The sequence below is a fragment of the Taudactylus pleione genome, unplaced genomic scaffold (assembly GCF_031769625.1).
Source record: "Taudactylus pleione unplaced genomic scaffold, aTauple2 ptg000454l, whole genome shotgun sequence".
Taxonomy (NCBI): Eukaryota; Metazoa; Chordata; class Amphibia; order Anura; family Myobatrachidae; genus Taudactylus; species Taudactylus pleione.
The window spans coordinates 8,920,850-8,937,109 of record NW_028284856.1 but is presented as its reverse complement, the minus strand read 5'-3'; the positions used below and the strand labels follow the sequence as shown (position 1 = coordinate 8,937,109).

The 16,260-nt window shown below is 43.7% G+C and overlaps 1 protein-coding gene across 1 annotated transcript; it reads left to right on the top strand.

Moving 5' to 3' along the window:
- Window positions 1-2,750: 2,750 nt before the first annotated feature.
- Window positions 2,751-3,758, top strand: LOC148505417 (sperm acrosome membrane-associated protein 6-like). The gene has a single exon (XM_088448230.1). The coding sequence runs from the start codon at window positions 2,751-2,753 to the stop codon at window positions 3,756-3,758; it is 1,008 nt and encodes a 335-aa protein (XP_088304356.1).
- The last annotated feature ends 12,502 nt before the right edge of the window (window positions 3,759-16,260 follow it).

Sequence of the window (16,260 nt, the reverse complement as noted above, 5' to 3'; positions counted from 1 at the left end):
CTCATTGCTGAAAATGCGGAGATATAGACAGTGGTCTAAACTGGAATTTAGAAGTGAAGGTATGGAAAACTGAATGGCCGGAAGCTACCTGAATGGCCGGAAGCTTCAGGAAGTTTGATAGGCTTATGTCTTATTTTAATAAATAATGCTAAAATAAATTTAAGGAGTGTTCTCTAGTCTGTGTCCCCCACCTCTCTCATGTCACACACTAAACAGAAATGGAGAATACACTGCATGTAAAAGATAGACAATTAGATCCAGTATCACTGCAGTAGTTCTCTGCAATTCAGAACAATTTGTGGATTATGCGATTATCCAGGCAACTTTCCACATATGAGAATCTGTATTCATCACTAAAACCTGCACGTGTCCCGAGATTGATGCAGAGAGTGAGGCTGAGTAAACTAGAACAAAACAATTCCTGCTTTGTTCATTCTGCTAAATAAAGGTTTTATCAGAATATCACTTTTAGCGGAATTAGATTCTATCCTAAGCAGTGTCTATTACTGAGATTTGTTGCAGCCATTTTCTGTAGAAAGACAGAAACCTCACCTACTGTGGCTTCTGCATTGCAGTCTTATTTGTTTGTGGTAACTGATTACCAAGAGGTAAGTTAGATTATCTATTCTATGAGGAAAGTGCCAGTAAGGCAAAACACCCCACTTTGTCCACTGGAAGACATCATACAAAAAACCATAATAATGACTCCAGTTCATGACCAACTGGGACAAAATTTGCTGTTACAAATAAATAGCCTGAGGTATATCATCTTTACAGTGGCATCTACAAAGTTTGAGCAACCACCGTCATGGTAATGACAAATGCATTCTCCCACTCTAATGCATGGGATTAGATGCGTTATGCGGCTTCTCCTGTGCTATGTTCCAGGCAGACTGCAGTTAAGGTGCGCCCGGCACTTGCGACCAGCCTCAAAGCCCTACTTTACATGGATTTCTGCTTACACCTCAGGAGGATACAAACAGAAATTCATAATAGCTCCCAGTCACTTTAGACATGACCTATAAACAAATGAATCACCCCAATGTCATGTTTGTATAACCAGCTTTGCTGCTTCAGTGTTCTCCCCAGGCTGTTTTCTGCGGGTGCATCGCTCGGCAGAAACAGCCTGCCGCCCGGCACTTTTCCCCGCCAACCTCTGCTGTAGAACGCTGGCCTCTGAAGTGACCGGAGACTAAAGAAGCCTCCGATCGCTTCAGAGGCAAGCGTTCCCAGTGATGCACTGTGCGGGTGACGTTATGACGTCACCTGCAATGTGAGGGGACTGCCCTGCGTGGCTGCTGGATCTAATTAAATCCAGTCAGTGCGAGGCAGCAGCCAGCAAATGAAAGTAAGCGCTGGGCTTGGGCCAGGACCAGTCTGGGGGCACTGCATAAGGGACACTATTAAACCTGTGGGCACTGCATAAGGGGCCAGTCTGGGGGCACTATTTAAGCCTGAGGGCACTACATAAGGGACCAGTCTGGGGGCTCTACTTCAGCCAGGGGGCAATGCATAAGTGCAAAGTTAAACTACAAGGGCCAATGCATAGGGGAAAACTACAGGGGGCACTGCATAATGGGCACTATTGACTGAGAGCCAGTGAGGGAGCAGCCTGAGACCTGTCAAGCTGGATTGGTAAGGGAGATACCCCTTTTCCCGGCATGCATAATTGCGAAGGCCCCCACCCGGCTACTTTTGGATGCCACCCGGCTGGAAAAAATTTCTGGGGAGAACACTGGGGGTTTAGGTTAGGGATTATGATTAGGCACTAAGGCGGGAGGGATAGATACGGGGGAAGGGGGAAGGGTTAGCGGTAGGGAACTTGCCTTTTAGTGTCGGTATTCTGACAGCCGGGATCCCATACCCAACATACATATATAATATATATATATATATATAATATATATATATATATATATATATATATATATATATATATATGTATATTATACACGCACACACACACTGTTATTTATTTATTTTTTATTTAGCTTTTTCCAATCCTGGAAGAACATTTTCTAATGGACACATGTACAGTTGTATTATTCCTTATTCATTGTTTTAACTACATAGCATAGGTCGACAGGTGCATATTAAAAGAACAAAAGAAAGCCCGTCACTGTATATATTGATGATAAAGCAGGAGAAATAAGTATGGACTGTCTGCAGTGGCAAGGTAACACAGGATTTCATGGTCATTTAAATATAGGACAAATACACAGTAGTAGGATTCTAATACGCAAATTCTGACCATTTTTCTCCCTTATTTAACCTGAATCCCCCATCAAGACATTTTTGCTGCCTTTGAATATTTTCCTGTGCAATATATATTCACTTATAAAGACATGAAAATAAGAATAGTGATTACAGACAGTTTGTAGCTATACAACCATATTAATGGGGATGTTCTACAAGACAGATAGAATAAAATAAACATAACACTAATTGAAATTATCTTCAAATAAGATGTAAGGTATCTGATTGTCAAACATCACATATAAAAGTCTGCTGGTAACCACATGACATGTGACAAACCAGTACTGTGACCTCACAATGGCCTATTGTTGCACACATGCTCTCCTACTTAAGATGATACATAGTCTACAGAGACTCATAACCTAATGGTAGGCTGAACCTAAAGGTATTTATAACCGAAGGAGATGCATACTTAAGGCTATTCTTCATTTTAAAGCGTGACAATTTCTACGATTGTTGGCGGACAGGAAGACACAACGCTGCTGCTGGAAACCATGCGAGTACAGAAGCGTTGCCTGCTTCTTTGTGTCTTATATCTTTTCTGTGGAGCAGATGTATATGATTGTTGCTATAACTGTCTTGTGACACCTGAGGATAAGGCAAGAATTTGCCAATATGCCCATAACTTGGATAAGATGGATGCAGTTGAATGCCTGAATACAGTAAGAAAAGGATTTCAACCTATGGATGAGCTTCTTCTACCGTATTTACAGATGATCAGAGTTAGAGAGTATCTGTTAAGCTTTAATAAAACTGTCCAGGAGATCCAGCCATCACTTTCTTCAAAAGATTGGACAGCGGCTTTTGAACACAAGATAAGATCTTTGATAGACGGTGTGAAACAAATTGTCTCGCAGAATCCAGCTGAAAACTGTATATCCACCTGCGGTCTTCAAAAAGCGGCACGTGTCTTTAAGTGTGATGAATGCACAGTGGAGGACTGTCAGGTACCTGTGGAGTGTCCACTTGAAGACATCGACGTATTAGAGCTGACAGAGGCAAACATTTATTGCAGCGTGCCCTTTCCCCTTCCTGAGTTCATAACCGTAACATGGAAGTTTGCGAGAAACATCAGGGTGACTGATATGAGCTACTTCACCAGTATTTATACAGGACCAGACCTGCATATTCTAATTGAGCCTACGCGATCATTCCACCAGGGGACATATGCTTGTGAAATAAAGGATGAGGATAACGATGTAATAGCAGAGTCCTTTTATTACCTGAAAGTGACCCGGAGACTAGGAAAGGAAATTGCAGAGCTAGAGAATATCTTCGATGACGTCCTGCACTCAGACATCACTGTTGAGCCAGAGAAGCCAACACGGGAACACATCAGTATAGTAGATCTGATTAAAAATAAAATATCAACGAGTATCCCAACCTGCATCGCCATCACTGCAGTGATCGCACTGATCTCCTTTTTGCTGACTATAATGGTAATATTTGTATTTCGCTATGCAACGAATGTTGAAAAAGAACCTGGCGAAGACTTTGTTTGACCGACACACTCAAGTTCAGTCATCAACACCTGTTATTACAAGGTTTATCCCACAAAGACTGTTTGCTTTTAACATCCTGGCATAGACTCTCACTAAAAGATCCCCGGGACCTGACTCAGTTCAGGCCACGTTATCTCGCTAGACTGCACCACCAGAAATTCCATCAATCCCGGAAGACACTGCGACCACCTGGCAAGGTGCCACATTCTCTACTAGTGGCTCATATAGCATGGGCTGCCCATCTAGTCTCCTCTGCAATTGGCAGAGTCGAGCCCGCAAGAGACACTCTCCCTCATTCTGCACTGGAGGCAGTATTCACCCTGGAGAGCACTGCGGAAGTTAAGTAAGTGGCTGTATAGTCAGCACCATCGACTGCAGCCTGAAGAAGGAATCAACAAGGGAGCAAGAAGATTGAAGATTTATCACAGGTGGGGCCTCACCAGGACTTTATAATCCACATTTACTGGAGGTGAGGGATGCCCACCTCTAAGCCTGGTATATCCTCCGTATGGTACCCCTTTCCAGGCTACTCCACATCATCCTTGAAGCACTGTGATCTAATAAAAGGGATTTTCTTTATACCATTTTCTGTTATTGTTTATTTTGTTACATTGTCTTTAATAGCATATATTTATTGGTCAAATAGTCAAATATTCACACAGTACCTTGGAATTGAATATTAAGGGGCACATATTAATTGCAGCATTTACAACTAAATTGACAGGCGCAGGTCATCAGGTTTTTTATTATTGTTTTTACCAAAGGGAGCACATGGGACCTCCTCATCTAGATCTGCAGCCACCATTTACAGTGACCGCTGGTGAAACCCCCTGCGTTATTGTTGAATTAAGTACAAATACAGGCCTACTCCTCCTCGGTCAGCAAGTCTGTGCCCAGGGCTTTCGAGTGAGCCTAATATCCCTGCTCCGATCTGCTGCCATCCTGGGGGAGGAGTACCCACCCGACAGCTGCTGTACACATGGGCCATGCCTGGATCATGGTAGATGCTAGGTATCCATATTTATGTGGAGCATCTATAAAGGTAAGCTTAATGTGGTTATAATTGTTCCTGACAGAAGTTTGTTTCATAAACTGAAACATTGAACTTGAGGTTCTTGTGGACCCATTATTGAAATTTCAGCGTGAGTGCAGTCTGCCTGAAGTGTTTGGGCACCCAGAACGCTGGTGTTGTATTGAGTGTCTATATATATATATATTTATATATATATATATATATATATATATATAGCATCCTGTCCGATTTCAAAAGGACTGAATGCGCACTGCCCTTTTGGCGGCACCACGCTGAAACCTGGCGTGTACCATCCCAACCCGTGTGTGAAGAATAGTGGTGTAGCGATCACCGCTGGTGGATAGATGCGCACGGGATCTATTCAGAGACAGGAGAGCTTTGGGGCAGCCCTGCATGTCTGTAAGTACCAGGCATGCCCCCAAGCACCCCACCCACCCCCCATTTCTAGTCCTTTTAGTCTCCTTGCTAAGGCCGTGATCGCATTTTGAGCAGGGAATTATAAAAATATTTTAAAAAAATTATGTACCTGCATTGTTTGTGTGTTTTTCCTGTTTTATCTAACCTTAACACCATGTAAAAATGGTGTCAGCTTTTGGAGAACAGTTTGGAGAAGAGAGTTTCTCTTCTCCATAAGTAGCATAGAAACATAGAATTTGACGACAGATAAGAGCCACTTATCCCATCTAGTCTGCCCCATTTTTAAACATTGTTACCTCAACGCTTATTGATCCCTACTTCTTCTGAAGGATATCCTTATGTTTATCCCATGCAGGTTTAAATTAGGGGTGAGCGGGTTCGGATTTCTGAAATCCGAACCTCCCCGAGCCCCCCCGATCCGAGGCCGATCCGAGTCAGGCTCGACTTTTCCCGCCTGACTCGGATCTGAAATTGAGGCAAAAGGTCATCATCCCGCCTTCCGGGTCTCGCAGGTTTTGGATCCTATATAAGGTACCCGCGTCAGCGCCATTTTCTCACTCGGCTGTGGACAGTGAAGAGGGAGGGTGGGAGTTAGGGCTGGCTGGGCTGTGTAGTGTAGTGTAGTGTAGTGCAGAGTAGTGTTGTGCTGTGCTGTGCTGCGCTGTGCTGCTGTTGTCCATAGGGGCTGTGTCCACTACTTCAAAGTCCATAGGGGCTGGCTGTGTTGTGCTGTGCTGCTGTTGTTAATAGGGGCTGTGTCCACTACTTCAAAGTCCATAGGGGCTGGCTGGACTGTGTTGTTCAATCAGTTGTCCATAGGGGCTGTGTCCACTCCAAAGTCCTGTGCAGTGTCCCAGTCCTAAAGGGGTGCTGTAGTGTTGTACAGGGGGTGCTCTGTCCGTCAGGGGTGCTCCTCCCAAGTGCTACAAAAAAATATTTTTTCTGTGTTTGTGAATTGTGTGCGCAGTAGCCGCACGTGCATCAACAAAGTAGTGCCAAGCGTGCGCCTGTGGCATAAGTAAAGGGTCGGCCGGCTTGACCGTTAAAGGGTGCTGTAACCCCCAAAGTACACTCCAAACCAAATAAAAAAATATTTTCTGTGTTTGTGAATTGTGTGCGCAGTAGCCGCACGTGCATCAACAAAGTAGTGCCAAGCGTGCGCCTGTGTCATAAGTAAAGGGCCGGCTTGCTTGACCGTTAAAGGGTGCTGTAACCCCCAAAGTACACTCCAAACCAAATAAAAAAATATTTTCTCTGTTTGTGAATGTGTGCGCAGTAACCGCACATGCATCAACAAAGTAGTGCCAAGCGTGCGCCTGTGTCATAAGTAAAGGGCCGGCTGGCTTGACCGTTAAAGGGTGCTGTAACCCCCAAAGTACACTCCAAACCAAATAAAAAAATATTTTCTGTGTTTGTGAATTGTGTGCTCAGTAGCCGCACGTGCATCAACAAAGTAGTGCCAAGCGTGCGCCTGTGTCATAAGTAAAGGGCCGGCTGGCTTGACCGTTAAAGGGTGCTGTAACCCCCAAAGTACACTCCAAACCAAATAAAAAAAATTTTCTGTGTTTGTGAATTGTGTGCGCAGTAGCCGCACGTGCATCAACAAAGTAGTGCCAAGAGTGCGCCTGTGTCATAAGTAAAGGGCCGGCTGGCTTGACCGTTAAAGGGTGCTGTAACCCCCAAAGTACACTCCAAACCAAATAAAAAAATATTTTCTGTGTTTGTGAATTGTGTGCACTGTGGCTGCACGTGCATCATCAAAGGAGCAGCGCCAAGCGTGCGCCTGTGTCCCATAAGTAAAGCGCCGGCTGGCTCATTTCTTAAAGGGTGGTGTAACCCACAAAGTGCACTAGTCTCCAACAAAAATAAAAAATTATTTTCTGTGTTTGTGTGCGCCTTAGCCGCACGTATATATCAATATAACATAAATGGAGGACCAAACTTTCTCTGATAAAAATAAAATAGGGAAAGATCAAGAACCACTTCCTCCTAGTGCTGAAGCTGATGCCACTAGTCATGACATAGACGATAACATGCCATCAACGTCGTCTGCCAAGGCCGATGCCCAATGTCATAGTAGAGGGCACATACAATCCCAAATGACAAAGTTCAGGAAAATGACATTGAAAAAACATTTAAATCATCTGAAGAGAAACGTAAACTTGCCAATATGCCATTTACGACACGGAGTGGCAAGGAACGGCTAAGGTCTTTCCCTATGTTCATGACTAGTGGTTCAGCTTCACATGACGATGGAAGCCCTCCTCCCGCTAAAAAAATCAAACGAGTTAAGCTGGCAAAAGCACAGCGAAGAACTGTGCGTTCTAAGAAGATATCACAAATCCCCAAGGAGAGTCCAAGTGTGGTGGCGGTTGCGATGCCTGACCTTCCCAGCACTGGACGGGAAGAGGTGGCTCTTTCCACCATTTGCACGCCCCCTGCAAGTGCTGAAAGGAGCACCCACAGTCCACTTGCTGATATGCAAATTGAAGATGTCACTGTTGAAGTACAACAGGATGAGGATACTGGTGTAGCTGGCATTGAGGAGGAAGTTGACGAGGAGGATTCTGATGGTGATGTGGTTTGTTTAAATCAGGCTCCAGGGGAGACAGTTGTTGTCCGTGGGATGAAAAAGCCCATCACGGTCATGCCTGGGCAGAAGACCAAACATTCCACCTCTTTGGTCTGGCAATATTTCTATCCAAATCCGTACAACAACTGTCTTGCCATATGTACCATATGTAAAGGTGAAATAAGTAGGGGTAGGGACGTTAACCACCTAGGAACATCCTCCCTTATACGGCACCTGCAGCGCGTTCATAAAAAGTTACTGTCAAGTTCAGAAACTTTGGCTAAGACCGTAAGCAGTCCAGGGACACCTAAATCCCTTTTTCCTGTTTTATCCAAGGAATTGGTGGATGAGGAGGATGAGGAAGACATCTTGCCTCCGTAGAGCCAGTTTGTGCAGGGACACATTAATTGCCAGCTTGTTTTGTGGGGGCCCAAACGAACCAATCATTTCAGCCACAGTCATGTGGCAGACCCTGGCGCTGAAATGATTGGTTTGTTAAAGTGTGCATGTCCTATTTATACTTTGCAGTATGTACTGTTTGGGGCCTAGTTTTTTTTTCAAACTGCCATCCTGTCTGCCACTGCAGTGTCACTCCTAGATAGGCCACGTGTTTGTGCCGCCCACTCGTGTCGCTTAGCATAGTCATCCAGCTACCTCGGTGCAATCTTTTGGCTATAAAAACAATATTGTGAGGTGTGAGGTGTTCAGAATAGACTGGAAATGAGTGGAAATGAAGGTTATTGAGGTTAATAATTGCATAGGAGCAGAAAAACCCACAAATTATGTGATTTAAGCTGTTTTTATGCTTTTTTTAAAAAAAATACAGATCCAAAACACAAAACCCAGAAACCAAAACACGGAAGGGTGGTTTTGGCACGAAGAAAGATCCAGATCCAAAACCAAAACACAAAACACGAAAAGTGGCCGGTGCACACCCTTAGTTTAAATTGCTCTATTGTCTTAGCCTCTACCACCTCTGATGGGAGGCTATCCCACTTGTCCACTACCCTTTCTGTGAAGTAATTTTTCCTCAAATTTCCCCTGAACTTACCACCCTCCAGTTTCAGAACATGTCCTCTTGTTCTAATACTTCTCTTTCTTTGAAGAATGTCTCCTTCCTTATCTTGTTAAAATCCTTTATATATTTTAACGTTTCTATCATAGCATACCTTTTGGGGCTATATCACTAAGAGAAGGTTGTTATGTGTACTAAATAGAGCCTTTAAGCTTGCAAACCACATCATGGGTCTTCTGGTTTATGCAAGTTGTACACCAACATAATTTGTACCACTGTAATGAAATGCAGTTTAAATTAATTACATTCCCCTCATTCTTGGAGGCTGGCATACAGAATGGCTGGCTTATAACCCACACCCTAAAGACCTTATACGAATATATCATATATACACTACCGTTCAAAAGTTTGGGGTAGCTTAGAAATATTCCTTATTTTTTTAAAGAAAAGCACCATTTTTTTTCAATGAAGATAACATTAATCAGAAATACACTCTATACATTGTTAACGTGGTAAATGACTATACCAGCTACAAACGTCTGGTTTTTAAAGGAATATCTACATAGGTATATATAGGCCCATTTCCAGCAACCATCACTCCAGTGTTCTAATGATGCATTGTGTTTGCCAAGCGCGTTAGAATACTAATGGATAATTAGAAAACCCTTGTGCAAATATGTTAGGACAACTGAGAACAGGGTTGCTTGTTAGAGACGTTATAAAACTGGCCTTCCTTTGAGCTAGTTGAGTATCTGGAGCATCACCTTTGTGGGTTCGATTATACTCTCCAAATGGCCAGAAAAAGAGAACTTTCATGTGAAACTTGACAGTCTATTCTTGATCTAGAAGGCTATTCCATGCGAGAAATTGCCAAGCAACTGAACATTTCCTACAACTGTGTGTACTACTCCCTTCAGAGAACAGCACAAACAGGCTCTAACCAGAGTAGAAAAAGAAGTGGGACAACTGTGCAAGAAGACGAGTACATTAGAGTCTCTAGTTTGAGGAAAAAGATGCCTTACAAGTCCTCAACTGGCAGCTTCATTAAATGGTAGCCGCAAAACGCCAGTGTCAACGTCTACAGTGACGAGGCAACTCCGGGATGCTGGCCTTCTAGGCAGATTGGCAAAGAAAAAGTCATTATCTGAGACTGGCCAATAAAAGGAAAATATTAATATGGGCAAAAGAACACAGACATTGGACAGAGGAATATTGGAAAAACAAGAGATATGGTAAGAACTTACCTTTGTCATCTCGGTTGCTACAAAGTCCACAGGGTTGACCTTGGGGGTATAGCTGGATCTGGATCCACGGGCATCACGCAGTTAAAGCTTTTGCTGCTAACAGGATGCACTTGGGTCCATCCTCCTCTATATCTTGCCCCCGAGCCACAGGCACCTCAGTTTTAGTTGGTGCCCGGCCAAAGTCGGGTCACCCTTGCGCAGTGGGGCTGCAGGAGCAGCCCCTAAGCTGATTCTTTAAAGAAGAAGAGTTTTATTTTTTTTTTTTCTTCACTCTTCAGAGCGACAGCATCAGACTGTCCTTTAGGACGTCCACGCTGCCACTCCTACACCCAGTACAGATCTGGGGATCACGGTGGGACCCCAGAGTCTGTACTAGCCGGGCTCTGGGGACTCCCTATGACTGCTCCTGGAAGTGCCGGTGAACAAGTAAGCAGCGGGCCGCCGCGCGTCGGCTGCCTCCGGTCTCTGGGGACAGACCGGAGGCGCTAGCAGCGGGCTCCCCCTCACAGAGGCATACCCCGCGTGACCACTAGACCACCAGGGTGACAGGCTGGCAGCGGGAATGGCAACCCTGGGGTTAATTGCTAGCCAGGGGAAGCAGCCTTCCCTGTCTATCAGCTCCTCCCCTCAGCTCATATTAATAGTCACACAACGCATATAAGTGAAGGGAAGATTCTGATTAAGATAAGTGACGCTCATTGCTGAAAATGCGGAGATATAGACAGTGGTCTAAACTGGAATTTAGAAGTGAAGGTATGGAAAACTGAATGGCCGGAAGCTACCTGAATGGCCGGAAGCTTCAGGAAGTTTGATAGGCTTATGTCTTATTTTAATAAATAATGCTAAAATAAATTTAAGGAGTGTTCTCTAGTCTGTGTCCCCCACCTCTCTCATGTCACACACTAAACAGAAATGGAGAATACACTGCATGTAAAAGATAGACAATTAGATCCAGTATCACTGCAGTAGTTCTCTGCAATTCAGAACAATTTGTGGATTATGCGATTATCCAGGCAACTTTCCACATATGAGAATCTGTATTCATCACTAAAACCTGCACGTGTCCCGAGATTGATGCAGAGAGTGAGGCTGAGTAAACTAGAACAAAACAATTCCTGCTTTGTTCATTCTGCTAAATAAAGGTTTTATCAGAATATCACTTTTAGCGGAATTAGATTCTATCCTAAGCAGTGTCTATTACTGAGATTTGTTGCAGCCATTTTCTGTAGAAAGACAGAAACCTCACCTACTGTGGCTTCTGCATTGCAGTCTTATTTGTTTGTGGTAACTGATTACCAAGAGGTAAGTTAGATTATCTATTCTATGAGGAAAGTGCCAGTAAGGCAAAACACCCCACTTTGTCCACTGGAAGACATCATACAAAAAACCATAATAATGACTCCAGTTCATGACCAACTGGGACAAAATTTGCTGTTACAAATAAATAGCCTGAGGTATATCATCTTTACAGTGGCATCTACAAAGTTTGAGCAACCACCGTCATGGTAATGACAAATGCATTCTCCCACTCTAATGCATGGGATTAGATGCGTTATGCGGCTTCTCCTGTGCTATGTTCCAGGCAGACTGCAGTTAAGGTGCGCCCGGCACTTGCGACCAGCCTCAAAGCCCTACTTTACATGGATTTCTGCTTACACCTCAGGAGGATACAAACAGAAATTCATAATAGCTCCCAGTCACTTTAGACATGAGCTATAAACAAATGAATCACCCCAATGTCATGTTTGTATAACCAGCTTTGCTGCTTCAGTGTTCTCCCCAGGCTGTTTTCTGCGGGTGCATCGCCCGGCAGAAACAGCCTGCCGCCCGGCACTTTTCCCCGCCAACCTCTGTTGTGGAACGCTGGCCTCTGAAGTGACCGGAGACTAAAGAAGCTTCCGATCGCTTCAGAGGCAAGCGTTCCCAGTGATGCACTGCGCGGGTGACGTTAAATCCAGTCAGTGCGAGGCAGCAGCCAGCAAATGAAAGTAAGTGCTGGGCTGGGGCCAGGACCAGTCTGGGGGCACTGTATAAGGGACACTATTAAACCTGTGGGCACCGCATAAGGGGCCAGTCTGGGGGCACTATTTAAGCCTGAGGGCACTACATAAGGGACCAGTCTGGGGGCTCTACTTCAGCCAGAGGGCAATGCATAAGGGCAAAGTTAAACTACAAGGGCCAATGCATAGGGGAAAGCTACAGGGGGCACTGCATAATGGGCACTATTGACTGAGAGCCAGTGAGGGAGCAGCCTGAGACCTGTCAAGCTGGATTGGTAAGGGAGATACCCCTTTTCCCAGCCCGCATAATTGCGAAGGCCCCCCACCCGGCTACTTTTGGATGCCACCCGGCTGGAAAAAAATTCTGGAGAGAACACTGGGGGTTTAGGCTATGGGGAAGGGGTAGCGGTAGGGATCTTGCCTTTTAGTGTCGGTATTCTGACAGCCGGGATCCCATACCTAACATATATATATATATATATATATATATATATATATATATATGTATCTAATATACACGCACACACACACTTATTTTTTATTTTTTTATTTAGCTTTTTCCAATCCTGGAAGAACATTTTCTAATGGACACATGTACAGTTGTATTATTCCTTATTCATTGTTTTAACTACAGAGCGTAGGTCGACAGGTGCATATAAAAAGAACAAAAGAAAGCCCGTCACTGTATATATTGATGATAAGGCAGGAGAAATAAGTATGAACTGTCTGTAGTGGCAAGGTAACACAGGATTTCATGGTCATTTACATATATGACAAATACACAGTAGGATTCTAATGCGCAAATTCTGACCATTTTTCTCCCGTATTTAACCTGAATCCCCCATCAAGACATTTTTGAATATTTTCCTGTGCAATATATATTCACTTATAAAGACATGAAAATAAGAATAGTGATTACAGACAGTTTGTAGCTATACAACCATATTAATGGGGATGTTCTACAAGAGAAGATAGAATAAAATAAACATAACACTAATTGAAATTATCTTCAAATAAGATGTAAGGTATCTGATTGTCATACATCACATATAAGGTCCAAACAGTCACGTAAGACCCTTAACAGCAGAAGTGAAATAGCGAGTAACGTTGCGGTTACACTGTACTTTCTAGGGGTTTAACCGCCACTGGATGATCTCTCACTCCTCACTGATTGCCTTGTGCTAAGTGGGGGGCAGTAGAATTATAGGTGGATCAATCTTCACCCTGACTGTTCTGTTATTTCATTTTCATTAGGAGGCATGTCATATAGACTAGTGTGATTTAAACAGTGCTATTGGGACACTACATGACAACTATGCTGCTTTATATTTTCGCCGCTTGTTTAATGATATTATAATCACCTTTATTTTATGGTGATTACTACTAGAGGTATTCATCTCTATTAACCACCAACCTCCGCTGCATTGACAAATAGGGATTGATCTATGCGACAGGACATACCACTAGATAGGTATATATCCAGAGACCATAGACCTTCCTACAGATTGTATTGTGGGTGGATTCATGTTATATGTTATTTGTGTTGTCTTTTGTCCTTTATCATAGATATATTATCTTTGTTGATATTAAAAGTTATGTTTTAATCTATTTTTCATTATTAATGAGTGCTCACAAAATAGAGTTTCTTTTCTTCTTTTTTTGTCTGCAATCAGGTTTCTACTCTAGTGAGCACCTCCACTGCCCGAAATTTAGAATTTTGATATGAATAGGGAATAGTGGTTATATGTCAGCACCTTTACACCTCATTACTATTGGTCAGTGCGTCGATTTTCCCTTTTTCCCCTTTCCCTTTCTACATAAAACCCATACTACCGGCAGCCACCATATTACCCTCAAAATTCTTCCCCACACTCTCACAATCTTTCTCTACTGCCTAACCCACACAACCTTTTCCCCCACCCAACTCACAAAGGTGTTTTAACTGCAACCAAGTGGAACGTGTAATTAGGAACTGTAAGGTGAAGAGGGTAGGACCCCCTAACCAGGTAGTACCTAAATATCCACACAAGGGATATATGCAGAATGCAGGGAATGTTCCACAGTCACCTGCTCCAGTGGTGGCCTTAAATGCTGTATTGGAGAGTGAGAGTCAACACTAGGGGGCAGGTCATACCTGTAGTCTACAGCCAGTCAGGTTAACTGGGGATGTTAGAGAAGAACCTGTAATGATAATTGACGTAGCTGGTACTAAACATTATTTTCTTGTAGACACAGGGGCGACCAGATCCATGATAAAATCTCCATCTAATTTATATTTGACCAGTGAAACAGTAGCAGCAATGGGTGTAACGGGTAAAAGTGCAACATTATCCTTTAACCAAATCTGCAGAGGTTACTATCGGTCCATTGCATACCAGGCATTCCTTTCTCCTGGCAGCAGCGGCCCCTACTAACCTACTGGGAAGGGATTTGTTATGTAAGATGGGATGTGTCATATATTGCACCCCTTATGGTATATTCTTAGATATTCCAGAGAGAGTGGTGCACGAGGTGAGGGATATATTGTTTCAGATAAAAATCCATTTCAAGTAGAACAACTGTTATCTCAGATACCGGGGTCCCTCTGGACCAAAGATGGACAGGACACTGGATTGATGGCAAACGTAGCTCCTGTAATGGTAAATTTAAAAAGCGGTAGGCAAGCTCCAAAAATTCCCCAGTGCCCGCTAATACAGGAGGTAGAGATAGGGGTTTATCCCATAATTGAGCGGTTATTACAACAGGGAATTTTAGTCCGTACAGCAAGTGTAGCCAACAGCCCCATCTTTCCTGTGAAGAAGAGTGGTGGGAGGGGTTATAGGCTGTTACAGGACCTTAGAGGGGTTAATAAGGTAGTAGAAAGCCAATTCCCCGTAGTGCCGAATCCAGCTGTCATTCTCATGCAGATCCCACCAATTGCAACCCATTTTACTGTCATTGACCTCTGTTCTGCTTTCTTCTCTGTCCCTCTTCATCTGACTGTCAGTACCTATTTGCATTTACATACAGGGGGGTACAATACACATGGATATGATTGCCCCAAGGTTTCATAGACAGCCCCAGTATCTTCTCCCAGGCCTTACACGACAGTTTACAATCTTTTCAACCTGCCAATGGATCTGTTCCAATACAATATGTGGATGATTTGTTGTTGTGTTCTGATTCGTATACGTCATGTTTAAATGATACTAAACTTTTACTGCTTCATCTCTCGCAAACAGGGCAGAAGGTTGCTAAGGACAAACTACAGCCATGCCAGTCCAGGGTTAAATACTTGGGACATTGCCTAACCCAGGGGTTACGACATCTGACCACTGACAGAATCCAAGCCATACAGACCATGACACTGCCGCAGAACCAACAGCAAATCCGTACCTTCTTGGGAATGTGTGGATACTGCAGAATGTGGATCCCAGGTTTTTCTATTTTGGCCTTGCCATTACAGGACTTAGTCTCTTCCTCAAAGCCCGATCGTGTCATACACACAGAGAAAACAGAGCAGGCTTTCCTTAATCTTAAGGATAGTCTGACAAGAGCACCTGCATTGGGAATATCTGATTATGAAAAACCTTTTGATTTGTACTGTACGGAAGCTAATGGTTGTGCAGCAGGTGTCCTCACACAAAAACATGGTGATGCCAGTAGGCCCATAGCATACTACAGTGCACAATTGGACACTGTGGCAAGATCACTCCCAACGTGTGTAAGAAGTGTAGCAGCAACTGCTCTATTGGTCAGTAAGAGTGAGGATGTAGTATTAGGCCATAATGTGATTGTTTATACACCCCATGCTGTATCTACTTTGCTGAATTCTGCCCAAACCAGACATGTCTCAGCTAGGTTCACAAAATGGGAACTAGCCCTAATAGCACCTGCAAACATCACCATCAAACGGTGCAGTACATTAAATCCAGCAACGTATTTAGCATATGTGCAACAGGATGCACAAAGGGTGGAGAGAGGTGAGTCACTGGCGGAAGGTCAGTTCTGCAGGTATTTGATGCACATGATTGTATGGAATATCTGAATCAAATCTTTACTGCAAGACTTCACATACGGGATACACCTTTAGAAAATGTAGATGTGACATTTTACATGGATGGGAGTTGTCATAGACAGATTGACACTGAACAGTTATGTATAGGTTATGCTGTGGTAGATGACGAAGACATCATAGAAGCCGAACCTCTTGGTCCACCCCACTCAGCCCAAGAGGCGGAG